This window comes from Schistocerca serialis, chromosome 1 (assembly GCF_023864345.2).
Source record: "Schistocerca serialis cubense isolate TAMUIC-IGC-003099 chromosome 1, iqSchSeri2.2, whole genome shotgun sequence".
Classification (NCBI taxonomy): Eukaryota; Metazoa; Arthropoda; class Insecta; order Orthoptera; family Acrididae; genus Schistocerca; species Schistocerca serialis.
In genome coordinates, this window is record NC_064638.1 from 914,974,235 (window position 1) to 914,988,473 (window position 14,239).

At 39.8% G+C, this 14,239-nt stretch overlaps 1 protein-coding gene across 3 annotated transcripts in view; it reads left to right on the forward strand.

Moving 5' to 3' along the window:
• LOC126412135 (uncharacterized) overlaps positions 1-14,239 on the forward strand; it is a 126,974-nt gene that overhangs the window by 96,702 nt on the left and 16,033 nt on the right. The window contains exon 6 of one of the 3 annotated variants that reach the window (XM_050081604.1): positions 12,084-12,654. The exons of the other annotated variants lie outside the window; for them this stretch is intronic. Coding sequence (XP_049937561.1) covers positions 12,084-12,211 — 128 coding nt within the window. The 3' untranslated portion in view covers positions 12,212-12,654. Of the gene's footprint in view, positions 1-12,083; positions 12,655-14,239 lie in introns of those variants that run through there. 3 annotated transcript variants of the gene reach the window in all.

Below are 14,239 nucleotides of genomic sequence, written 5' to 3' on the forward strand. Positions count from 1 at the left end.
CAATACTTGCTGACAGCAATCAACTGTTATACTTTGTAGGCAGAGGCAGTACCCATCACTGAAATCTCCGCGGAGGCAGTAGCAAAAGTTTTTTTAGCATCATGAGCAGTATGTTTTGGCTGCCCGTCACATCACCACAGACCAGAGGTGACAGTTCGAATGAACACTATTTCTATAGTTGGCTAAATGGTATGGGTTCTGCTATCATCATACAACCAGCTACCATTGAGCAAGTAATGGAATGATGAAACGCTGACACAGGACATTGAAAGCTGCTATCGCATCATGAAGACAACTGGACCTCCGCATTCCACTAGTACTGTTAGATCTCCACACCATACATAAACAAGATATAGGAGCTTCAATGGCCAACATGGTATAGGGGGAGACCCTATGTCTGCTGGTGGAATTTTTTTGGTACCATCAGAACTGAGAGGGAATTATCTGACATACTTGTTGCAATAAATACAAAACCACATTTCCAAACTCTGGTAATCACCAGCAACACAACATAGGAGACATAAGTTTTTTGTGCACAAAGATCTCAGCACGTGTTCACTGATGCAGTAGGTCCACCTCTGCAACCATCGTATGCAGGGCCATACAGTCATAAGATGTGACAAACATATGATGCAGATACAATATAACGGCAAACAACAGTGTCCCTAGAAAGGGTGAAGCCTGCATATACACTGGCATCAGACAGTGAATTGTTTCCAGAAAAGCAATTGGCAACTATGGTCACAACTCCAGAAAAGACAGAAGGAGAGTTGGAGCTAATGAAACCCTCAACAAGGCAAGTAGACCCAGAAGAAAGGCCAGAAAAGTAAGTAGTTTACACCGTGGCCAGTTGATGTGTGCAATACAAATACCCATACATTTCAGAAGCTCTGCACTACCACAGGGGGGAGTAGGGGTTGGGGAAGGGTGGGATGGGGTGGGGGGAGGGGGTGTGGCTGTGTGGCAATCACCACACAAAGGATAGATCTCACACGGTGCATTTAATGTGTTTGAAATGGACGCTCTTTGGATTTGGACACTACTCTTAGCCTTGTTAAGTTCACTTTTGACAGTTTTGTAAGAGCAAGCTACATAGAAATAAAAAAGTTTCATTTCAGAATTTCCAAGAGTACATATTTTCATTGTTTAAAATGATGAACATGCTGGATCACTGCACTGTAATGCCTTTCATTATCCAAGATTTCTTTGACATACACCTGGTACTATATTTCAGTTTTTTTGGGGAAACCATTGCTAAATGAGGGGAGAACTCCATATGTGTCATAAAAATTGATGCATGTGTAAACGTATGTGTGTATGTCCACATCTCCTCCTTAATGCAGGACCAAGTCCAGCCAAACTAGGTATACGTATCATTTACTGTCTGAAAATTATAGCTGTCAGTGTAAGAACCACCTGCCAATTACAGGAGGGAGGAACAAGCAAAGCAGTACAGTGGTTAGTACACCAGACTCACATTTTGGAGGACTACAATTCAAACTCACATCCAGCCACCCTGATTTAGGTTTTCCACGATTTCCCTAAATCACTTCAGGCAAATGCCAGGATGAATGCTTCAAAAAGACATGGCCAACTTCCTTCCCTGCCCTTCCCTTATCCCATAGGACTGATGACCTCACTGTTTGCTCTCCTCTGTTAAAATCAACCATCCAAAGAGGGAGGGGGAAAGGGGGGGGGAGTATCTCATGACACACTACTACCCATACTGTAGTTATCCAGTATTTGAGAATGGGAGCACTTAATGACTTGGAGCAAACTTTACACATAACATCAAATCTTTACCGAACTTTTTCTCACTGACAACTCCCATAGAATGATAAAAATATTTTCACTGTTCATACGGTAAAACTGATGCACGAAGCATGGTGTTTAAATTCATTTCTTCTTTACTGATAACCATATTTCTCACACATTCTTCAGACATTGTTCGCATATACCACTGAATGTACCAGAAAAATTATATCATTGTATGGCATATAGTTCAGGAAATATTAGCTCATAAAACTGAGCTGTGTGAGAAACTGCTGCATCATGCATTATGTTTTAAGTTATGACTTGTGTACTAGTAACTCTATTTGCAACACATTTTGTATACAGTATTCACATATGCCACTGAATGTACCTACAAAAATGTATCAATGTACAACACACAGTTCAGGAGATACAACAAGATCAACATTAAGCTGCCTGGAAGTGGAATGGCAGGGCGAAACTCAATAGAGATAAAAGTGAAATATATGTACAAATACATGTGAAATATGTTAAATACATGTGAAATATATTTGACACGTGCATATGCAGGCAAAGTCACAGGCAAAAAGCTCATCCTAAACCCGTGGAACAATTTCAACCAAATCTGGTACACAAGTTAGCTACAATCTGGACAGAAATACTTTGGGGGTAAGAATCACCAGCATCTTGTTGGAGTGAGTGTAACATGAAGAGTGAAGGGGGGAGGAGGAGATGGGCAGAAAGAGGGTGCAGGTTGAGATGGACAGACAGACAGATGAGGAAGGAGGAGATGGGCCAACAAAAGATTGGAATACTTACCCAGGCAACACGAGGTACTCAGGTAGTATACTTACAGCTGGCGATTTGCAGGTTGCGTCTAAAGATGTCTGTTGTGAGCTCATTAACTATTCTAATGGATTTCCTAGTTGACATTCCATTTAGAGTTATCATGTTGTCTGTTATGGCTAATTGCTCATCATGATCTGGTAACTCATTTAAAATTGGATCAACACTTAACCGTGTTGTCTACAACCTCATACACAAAAAGGTTGTCTGTTAATGTATTATTGCCTGGCACAGTCATAGTGAGAAACTTACAATTGCACTTTCCTACTCATGTTTCCACACATTGTTCTGTACACAAACTATTTGTGTCTATAGGTTTGAATATATTTTTCACATACATTATAGCTCCTCCATTGTTCATAACTTCCAGCATTTAACTGTTCTGTCCCTGTATTTATATGGAGCTCAGACAGGCAAAGTACATCAACTAACTTTCCACCTCCTAATTAGTTCAGGCAAATAATAAAATTATTAACTTTGTGTTTTGAGCTTTTATTATTCTGATGCAAGGTTTTTTTGCAGTATTTGAAACTTCAGTTGTTTTAATCTTTTCTCAGTACTGCTTGTCTGGATGAAAACGTTAAGCTAAAAGAATTTTTTTATGTGTGAATGTCACACACCTTACTCTTTCAGCTAATAAATCTGCTAACATGTTTTTCTCATTCCTACTAAAGTGTAGCACATTTGTTGTTGTTGTGGTCTTCAGTCCTAAGACTGGTTTGATGCAGCTCTCCATGCTACTCTATCCTGTGCAAGCTTCTTCATCTCCCAGAACCTACTACAACCTACATCCTTCTGAATCTGCTTAGTGTATTCATCTCTTGGTCTCCCTCTATGATTTTTACCCTCCATGCTGCCCTCCAATGCTAAATTTGTGATCCCTTGATGCCTCAGATAATGTCCTACCAACCGGTCCCTTCTTCTTGTCAAGTTGTGCCATAGACTCCTCTTCTCCCCAATTCAATTCAATACTTCCTCATTAGTTATGTGATCTACCCATCTAATCTTCAGCATTCTTCTGTAGCACCACATTTCGAAAGCTTCTATTCTCTTCTTGTCCAAACTATTTATCATCCATGTTTCACTTCCGTACATGGCTACACTCCATACAAATACTTTCAGAAACGACTTCCTGACACTTAAATCTATACTCAATGTTAACAAATTTGTTTTCTTCAGAAACAATTTCCTTGCCATTGCCAGTCTACATTTTATATACTCTCTATGTCGACCATCATCAGTTATTTTGCTCCCCAAATAGCAAAACTCCTTTACCACCTTAAGTGTCTCATTTCCTAATGTAATTCCCTCAGCATCACCTGACTTAATTCGACTACATTCCATTATCCTCATTTTGCTTTTGTTGATGTTCATCTTATATCCTCCTTTCAAGATGCTGTCCATTCTGTTCAACTGCTCTTCCAAGTCCTTTGCTGTCTCTGACAGAATCACAATGTCATTGGTGAACCTCAAAGTTTTTATTTCTTCTCCATGGATTTTAATACCTACTCCAAATTTTTCTTTTGTTTCCTTTACTGCTTGCTCAATATACACATTGAATAACATCGGGGAGAGGCTACAACCCTGTCTCACTTCCTTCCCAACCACTGCTTCCCTTTCATGCCCCTCAACTCTTATAACTGCCATCTGCTTTCTGTACAAATTGTAAATAGCCTTTTGCTCCCTATATTTTACCCCTGCCACCCTTAGAATTTGAAAGAGAGTATTCCAGTCAACACTGTCATAAGCTTTCTCTAAGTCTACAAATGCCAGAAACATAGGTTTGCCATTCCTTAATCTATCTTCTAAGATAAGTCATAAGGTCAGTATTGCCTCATGTGTTCCAATATTTCTGCAGAATCCAAACTGATCTTCCCTGAGGTCAGCTTCTACCAGTTTTTCCATTCATCCGTAAAGAATTTGTGTCAGTATTTTGAAGCTGTGACTTATTAAACTGATAGTTCGGTAATTTTCACACCTGTCAACACCTGCTTTCTTTGGGATTGGAATTATTATATTCTTCTTGAAGCCTGAGGCTATTTCACCTGCCACATACATCTTGCTCACCAGACGGTAGAGTTTTGTCAGGACTGGCTCTCCCAAGGCTGTCAGTAGTTCTAATGGAATGTTGTCTACCCCCGGGGCCTTATTTCAACTCAAGTCATTCAGTGCTCTGTCAAACTCTTCACGCAGTATCATGTCTCCCATTTCATCTTCATCTACATCCTCTTCCATTTCCAAGTACATCGCCCTTGTATAGACCCTCTATATACTCCTTCCACCTTTCTGCTTTCCCTTCTTTGCTTAGAACTGCGTTTCCATCTGAGCTCTTGATATTCATGCAAGTGGTTCTCTTTTCTCCAAAGGTCTCTTTAATTTTCCTGTAGGCAGTACCTATCTTACTCCTAGTGAGATAAGCCTCTACATCCTTACGTTTGTCCTCTAACCATCCCTGCATAGCCACTTTGGACTTCCTATCGATCTCATTTTTAAGATGTTTGTATTCCTTTTTGCCTGCTTCATTTACTGCATTTTTATATTTTCTCCTTTCATCAATTAAATTCAATATTTCTTCTGTTACCCAAGGATTTCTACTAGCCCTTGTCTTTTTACCTACTTGATCCTCTGCTGCGTTCACTACTTCATCCCTCAGAGCTACCCATTCTTCTTCTACTGTATTTCTTTCCCCCATTCCTGTCAATTGTTCCCTTATGCTCTCCCTGAAACTCTTTACAACGTCTAGTTCTTTCAGTTTATCCAGGTCCCCAAATTCCCCCCTTTTTGCAGTTTCTTCAGTTTTAATCTACAGTTCATAACCAATAGATTGTGGTTAGAGTCCACATCTGCCCCTGGAAATGTCTTACAATTTAAAACCTGGTTCCTAAATCTCTGTCAAACGATTATATAATCTATCTGAAACATGTCAGTATCTCCAGGATTCTTCCATGTATACAACCTTCTTTCATTATTCTTGAACCAAGTGTTAGCTATGATTAAGTTATGCTCTGTGCAAAATTCTACCAGCCGGCTTCCTCTTTCATTTCTTACCCCCTATCCATAGTCACCTACTACGTTTCCTTCTCTCCCTTTTCCTACTCTCGAATTCCAGTCACCCATGACTATTAAATTTTTGTCTCCCTTCACTACCTGAATAATTTCTTTTATCTCATCATACATTTCATCAATTTCTTCATCATATGCAGAGCTAGTTGGTATATAAACTTCTACTACTGTAGTAGGTGTGGGCTTCATGTCTATCTCGGCCACAATAATGCGTCCACTATGCTGTTTGTAGTAGCTTTCCCGCACACATATTTTTTTGTTCATTATTAAAGCTACTCCTGCATTACCTCTATTTGATTTTGTATTTATAACCCTGTATTCACCTGACCAAAAGTCTTGTTCCTCCTGCCACCGAACTTCACTAATTCTCACCGTATCTAACTTTAACCTATCCATTTCCCTTTTTAAATTTTCTAACCTACCTGCCCGATTAAGGGATCTGACATACCACACTCCAATCTGTAGAACGCCAGTTTTCTTTCTCCTAATAACGACGTCCTCTTGAGTAGTCCCTGCCTGGAGATCCAAATGGGGGACTATTTTACCTCCAGAATATTTTACCCAAGAGGACGCCATTATCATTTAACCATACAGTAAAGCTGCATGCCATCGGGAAAAATTACAGCAGGTAGGTTAGAAAATTTAAAAATGGAAATGGATAGGTTAAAGTTAGATATAGTGGGAATTAGTGAAGTTCGGTGGCAGAAGGAACAAGACTTTTGGTCAGGTGAATACAGGCTTATAAATATAAAATCAAATAGGGGTAATGCAGGAGTAGGTTTAATAATGAACAAAAAAATAGGAGTGTGGGTAAGCTGCTACAAACAGAATAGTGAACGTATTATTGTGGCCCAGATAGACACGGAGCCCACGCCTACTACAGTAATACAAGTTTATATACCAACTAGCTCTGCATATGATGAAGAAATTGATGAAATGTATGATGAGGTAAAAGAAATTATTCAGATAGTGAAGGGAGACGAAAATTTAATAGTCATGGGTGACTGGAATTCGAGAGTAGGAAAAGGGAGAGAAGGAAACGTAGTAGGTGACTATGGATAGGGGGTAAGAAATGAAAGAGGAAGCCGTCTGGTAGAATTTTGCACAGAGCATAACTTAATCATAGCTAACACTTGGTTCAAGAATCATGAAAGAAGGTTGAATACATGGAAGAATCCTGGAGATACTGACAGGTTTCAGATAGATTATATAATGGTATGACAGAGATTTAGGAACCAGGTTTTAAATTGTAAGACATTTCCAGGGGCAGATGTGGACTCTAACCACAATCTATTGGTTATGAACTGTAGATTAAAACTGAAGAAACTGCAAAAAGGGGAGAATTTGGGGACCTGGATAAACTGAAAGAACTAGACGTTGTACAGAGTTTCAGGGAGAGCATAAGGGAACAATTGACAGGAATGGGGGAAAGAAATACAGTAGAAGAAGAATGGGTAGCTCTGAGGGATGAAGTAGTGAAGGCAGCAGAGGATCAAGTGGGTAAAAAGACAAGGGCTAGTAGAAATCCTTGGGTAACAGAAGAAATATTGAATTTAATTGATGAAAGGAGAAAATATAAAAATGCAGTAAATGAAGCAGGCAAAAAGGAATACAAACATCTTAAAAATGAGATCGATAGGAAGTCCAAAATGGCTATGCAGGGATGGTTAGAGGACAAATGTAAGGATGTAGAGGCTTATCTCACTAGGGGTAAGATAGATACTGCCTACAGGAAAATTAGAGAGACCTTTGGAGAAAAGAGGACCACTTGCATGAATATCAAGAGCTCAGATGGAAACGCAGTTCTAAGCAAAGAAGGGAAAGCAGAAAGGTGGAAGGAGTATATAGAGGGTCTATACAAGGGCGATGTACTTGAGGACAATATTATGGAAATGGAAAAGGATGTAGATGAAGATGAAATGGGAGACAAGATGCTGCGTGAAGAGTTTGACAGGGCACTGAAAGACCAGAGGCAAAACAAGGCCTCGGGAGTAGACAACATTCCATTAGAACTACTGACAGCCTTGGGAGAGCCAGTCCTGACAAAACTCTACCATCTGGTGAGCAAGATGTATGAGACAGGCGAAATACCCTCAGACTTAAAGAAGAAGAAGAAGACGAAGGTATCGGTTGGTAGCACATGTTCTGAGGCATCAAGGGATCACCAATTTAGTATTGGAAGGTAGCGTGGAGGGTAAAAATCATAGTGGGAGACCAAGAGATGAATACACTAAGCAGATTCAGAAGGATGTAGGCTGCAGTATGTACTGGGAGATGAAGAAGCTTCCACAGGATAGAGTAGCATAGAGAGCTGCATCAAACCAGTCTCAGGCTGAAGGCCACAACAACAACATGAATTAGCTCATGAAGTGTACAAATGTTAAAGCATTATATTCCCATTTAACACCAGAGCTTCCTCATTCCCTAGCTGTGTTTAGACAGAGTGCATCGAAATTGCGTTATATACTTCTAGAATAATAAAACTATTATTTGAGTAGATTAATGATATCAATATAATAGAAGGAAACATTCCACGTGGGAAAAATTATATATAAAAACAAAGATGAGGTGACTTACCGAACAAAAGCACTGGCAGGTCGATAGACACACAAACAAACACAAACATACACACAAAATTCAAGCTTTCGCAACAAACTGTTGCCTCATCAGGAAAGAGGGAAGGAGAGGGGAAGATGAGAGGAAGTGGGTTTTAAGGGAGAGGGTAAGGAGTCATTCCAATCCCAGGAGCGGAAAGACTTACCTTAGGGGGAAAAAAGGACAGGTATACACTCGCACACACGCACATATCCATCCACACATGTGTGGATGGATATGTGCGTGTGTGCGAGTGTATACCAAACGAAAGCACTGGCAGGTCGATAGACACACAAACAAAGACAAACATACACACAAAATTCAAGCTTTCGCAACAAACTGTTGCCTCATCAGGAAAGAGGGAAGGAGAGGAGAAGACGAAAGGAAGTGGGTTTTAAGGGAGAGGGTAAGGAGTCATTCCAATCCCGGGAGCGGAAAGACTTACCTTAGGGGGAAAAAAGGACAGGTATACACTCGCACACATGCACATATCCATCCACACATATCCATCCACACATGTGTGGATGGATATGTGCATGTGTGCGGGTGTATACCTGTCCTTTTTTCCCCCTAAGGTAAGTCTTTCCGCTCCCGGGATTGCAATGACTCCTTACCCTCTCCCTTAAAACCCACTTCCTTTCGTCTTCCCCTCTCCTTCCCTCTTTCCTGATGAGGCAACAGTTTGTTGCGAAAGCTTGAATTTTGTGTGTATGTTTGTGTTTGTTTGTGTGTCTATTGACCTGCCAGCACTTTCGTTCGGTAAGTCACCTCATCTTTGTTTTTATATATTATTTGAGTAGGTAATACAAAGTCCTTTTGCAATATATACAATTTATGGAGTAAATGCAGAGTTTGATTTGTGACACTACACACTGATAAGTCACTGTGGCAGAACTTCTTTTTTTACAAATCAAGCACTGAGTGAAGGTAACAACTTATCAAATAGTAGTGGCTTTGAGAGATTGACAGTCACACAGTTGTTAGCTTCCCTTGTTAAATTCTTTAAAACCCTCTATTTTGTAACACTTTATATGTAATAACAGAGTTATTAATGTAGTACGGAGGTACTGATCAGAACAGGGTAGCCTTGGCTGTTCAATACCAGAGGAGAACAAGAAACAGCATTTTTCCTACAAAAAACACTGCTAACAGAGATTGAAATTACATAGAATGTGCACTGAATATTTTCATTACTGCCATCAGGGAACTCAGCCTTTTATTAAATCTCTAATGCTGATGGACATATAATCTTTTAATTGTTTCATGCTGTGCAGTACTGTATACCACATCTGACATGCTGTTCAGTTTTGTTTAGTGGTAAGAGAGACAGTAGAATTTGACACACGTATTTATACTGTATTTTGCAATGTTTGCTCATTAGATGTTGAAAGACTCCATCTTATGGTCTCAATCTTTCCTTGTGCCTTTGAATCCAACAAAGAACTTCGTTGGTTCACCTATTATTATTCACTGGGCTACATGCCATGCCCACCGCAGTTTCATTTTCATTACTATGGTAGGTATATTTTTCATTCACATCTGTTCCCTGATCCATATGTATATTTTCCTGTCTCTCCAAACATGCATCTCTTTATTGTCCAATGAGGAAGCCACAAATTTTTTTTCAAGAATGGTACATCTCAGATCTATACATGAAAACTGGTAACACAGTTTGATTAGAGACTATCTGCTTTAGACTTATTTCAAGCTTAGTTTGTCCATTATTTTTGTCTTGTGTTTTATTTTTATGTCCATATTCAGACATATTTTAGATAAGTTCTCTCATTTGTCCTTGAAAGTTATCATCACTAGAGGCAAACCATACATCATGGACAAAATGACGGTGGTTTAGTCGTAATAGACTAACAGATATTTCCTTCTTCATTCTTTCACTTCCAGTATCTGAAACTTCCTCTTTTTGTGCTAAGTGGTGGTGTTGATATGGAATGACTCCTCCTTCAATTACAAATCTCTCATCATCCAGATGAAGTCTAATGCAAGCTGTACCAATGACAACTATATTCTTTGTTATACTAATATGAGACAATTACTTGTTCCTGAAGGGCTCCTTGTGCATATTTATTTTAAATTTAGCTAAAAACAGTCTCAAAATATTTCAAATCCAGCAAATGGTAATTCATACTAAATGCTCTATTCTATAATTTTGTTCATGACTTGCAAATGGTGGAATGTCCTGTATTACTTCTTAATGCTTTCATGGATAAAATTCATTTTTTACAGATTTTTAAAATATTAAGGTGATAACATTTTCTTTTCAGTCCCATTATTATATTTTCACCACCAAAATATTTTTTAAGTTCTGCATTTTTTCACAACAGGAAGTGGGACACATATGTCCCATGAACCAATGCGAGATACCTTTTCTGCTGACTGACTGAGTTTGCAATTTTTTTTTTTTAGCCATAAACTGGAATTTGTGGAGAATAAAATAACTACAAATTATACATGCATGTAATCTTTTTATTTGTGTAGAGCCAGTGTAAAAATATTCATTACATTTCAGTTTTCAAGAAACATGACCAATACTTACAAAACTTTACATTCCATGAAACTTGGAAAAACATGGTGTGGCACAAAGTGGTACACCACAAGCAGTGCAAACAACTTTTGTTCTCAGAATGAGATTTTCACTCTGAAGCGGAGTATGCGCTGACATGAAACATCCTGGCAGATTAAAACGGTGTGCCGGACCGAGACTCGAACTCGGGACCTTTGCCTTTTGCGGGCAAGTGCTCTACCAACTGGGCTACCCAAGCACGACTCACGCCCCATCCCCACAGCGTTACTTCTGCCAGTATCTCGTCTCCTACCTTCCAGACTTTACAGAAGCTCTTCTGCGAACCTTGCAGAACTAGCACTCCTGCCTTTGCAGTGCAGTCCCGATTTTTTCTTAGGTTCAGTACAGTCATCCCTAGATGGCAGCACCGTGCAGAGCTGGGTAACATATATCCAGACACTCAAACTGGTGCTCAAAGTTAATGGGACATATATGACCCATCAACCAGAAAAGGGTTAAGCTAACTTGTTCCTTTGCCTGATTAAAATACGTGTTTATTTTTTTCCTGCCAATGCAGATGGTGATCATTTTAATAACAACTGACATACACATGACCACTGTCTCTTTGATTGCGGTGTGTGTGTGTGTGTGTGTTTTTCTACTTCGCAAGAAGGCCTTTCGGCCAAAAGCTAAAATGCAATCTTTTCATTGTGCCTCTCTGCGACTCAATATGGTGAGTATAGCAGCCTATTCTTTTCATAATGTTGCTATCATTCATCCTCGTCTTTCTGCTCTTTAATAAATACTTCGTATGTTATGGAAGAGAGACTGGCTGGTGCATAGTTTCATATCTCTTGTCCGTTTCCTTTCTTGTGTTTCATTTTTAGGGAAATGTCTTCACATGCAGATATTCTAAAAGCGTAAATTGGCAAATGCCATTAAGTGTTACCTTGTCTCACACTAGCTTTATCTGCTGTGACTGAAACATTACCTCTGAGCATCATTATTCTCTTCATACCTTGAATGGCTTTATCAACTTTGTCTGCATTGCTTCCACACTGGCATTATTTTCCTTAGCAACTACATGTGTTTTTGATTCATCTCTTGAACTAGACAAATGTTTAAAAAAAAGAAAACCTGACTGTACAGTTTGTTTTCCGTTGTTAGCTACTGTGCTGTTGCCATCTGAATTGATGAAATATGGTACATGCCCAATATAATGTCTGTTTTGTTTTCTTTATGCTTTCATTGTTTTCAGTTATCATCCTACCAAATTTCATTGTATCTTGATGCATTCCCATTGTTGCAGTAATCTGCTGGCACAACATTTCGCTGTCATGGATGACTACAGTGCATTGGTATGACCACCTCGTCAGCAACCAGCAGTATTACATAAATACAGGAAATTTGTGCAGCATTGCGATGGGAACTACATGATGCCTGGGGTATTTGCATGTTAACAAGACAGATGCTGGTGTGTATCAGGAAGGACTGCTAAGCCAACACTGAATCGGTAACCACTGTTGAGTGGATGACTGCTGTGTGGTCCAGAGAAGCACTACTACTCTACCGTCATCCACTGGTGCAGTCATCAATGATCGTCATTCTATGGGACCATGGTGCTGTCCATGCTCAGCTATGATGAGCCAAGGGTCGAACTAGAACCATTTTAGCCATCAACTTGCTTAATGACAATTATCCCAGGTGCTGCTAGCCAGATGTAAGCACCCTGGATGACACTATCCTTGCCTCAAGCTGCAGTTGGGCTAGTCAGCAACATCACATGGCTGTCACTCTGCCATGAGGTAGGAATGTGTGGCAGCACTGGCTCAGCATTGGCAGCACTGGGTACTCACATAGCACAGATGCACTACCCAGAGCCATGCATCATTATTAACAAGCTGGTGCCAGAATCCTGACAGAGCGCCATCGACACAGACTGTTGGTTTGACTCCCCCCCTCCCCCCCCCCCCCCCCCCCCATTTCCCCTTGCTGGATGTGGGGCAGTGAATCAATGGTGTTTGCTGTACCCAAGTGAAAAATGACTAGGTTCAATCTGAGTGTGACTTCATCTGCTCCTGCTCCTACTAGAGAAGCTGCATGCCTTGGGTGAGGGTGTCATACTTGCCCCCTGACAAGTCTACTCCCGATCTCCTCACACTACAACAGGTTTGATGCTACCCAGACTTGTCGATGTCATTACATCTCAATAAAATTCACAAATAGCTTTGTTTAATTTGACATATTGTATCATATTGTTATTATCATTTGGTTGGAACTCTCCCATTTTATTTTATTTTTATTTTGCACGTTTAGTTCTGTAGGAACAAATAGCGGAGCAAATCTCTGTGGTCGTGGAATGAGTCAGTATATAAAATTAACATCAGAAAAATTAATATAAGTGAAATACAGTGTATATGAATCCTAAGCAAATGGCAAGCTCCTGAGAACATATGAACTCCCGACACAATAGAAGGAATGAGACATGAGGACATTCTTCAGTTCAGACTTGAAAGTCTGAGGTTTACTGCTAAGGTTTTTAAATTCTTGTGGTAGCTTATTGAAAATGGATGTACCAGAATGCTGTTTGCCATTTCTATTTAATTGCTAACTCATGTATTTTTTCTTTTTTTGCACTTGCAAAATATTTTGTGAATTGCCAAGTATACTTGTTACATAACGACCACTTTTATTTGTCTCTGTGAATCTTAATTTTCTAAAATGGTGAACTTATTGCTTAATTTAGTCTGGTAGATTTCTGCAAAAGGCGTGTCTAATAAGAACAGGAGGAGGGAGGGGGAAAAGCCCTTCACTACATCTTATTGTCGATTAAAGGAACCAACAAGGTATGTCCCACTGCCCAATCTGGACATTCACTCAAACAAGGTGTCAGTATCCATAAAATTATCAATCCTGTTTATTATTACTTTATGGAGAAAAAATTCAGATAGGATGACTGCCAACCTGTACTGCAGACAGCATGGTGAATCTACGTCTGTTATCCTCTGGATTAAATGTGTTATGGGAGACACAGAGACAGGAGAGACTGCTAAATCACAACATTGGCTGGAGACTTGAGGGACCTGCTAGCATGTGGTAATATGTGATTGTGTTTATCTTGGGATCTGCAGTTAAGAAACACAAAGTTCTGGGCTAAGACTGTTGTGAGCACAACCCTGGGAAGATTTAGCACTGTCCATATGTGTTGCCAAACTCTTCATGGTCTGCCAGGTTAGCATACAATGTATAGGTTTGTAAGAGGTTCTACTGATACTTGGGAGTTCCTGCAACATTGATATTTTAACCTGTGTTGTAAAATATTGAGGGTTATGGGCTGAGAGAATGCAGCAATGGCTTCAAGTTGTGGTGCATGCCAGACTACTTCTATGCCCACACCTTTCTACCCTGAAGTTTGGCTAATTCAATTGCCTCAGAACTACCCTGCCTCTACTACTTTTATTTAGT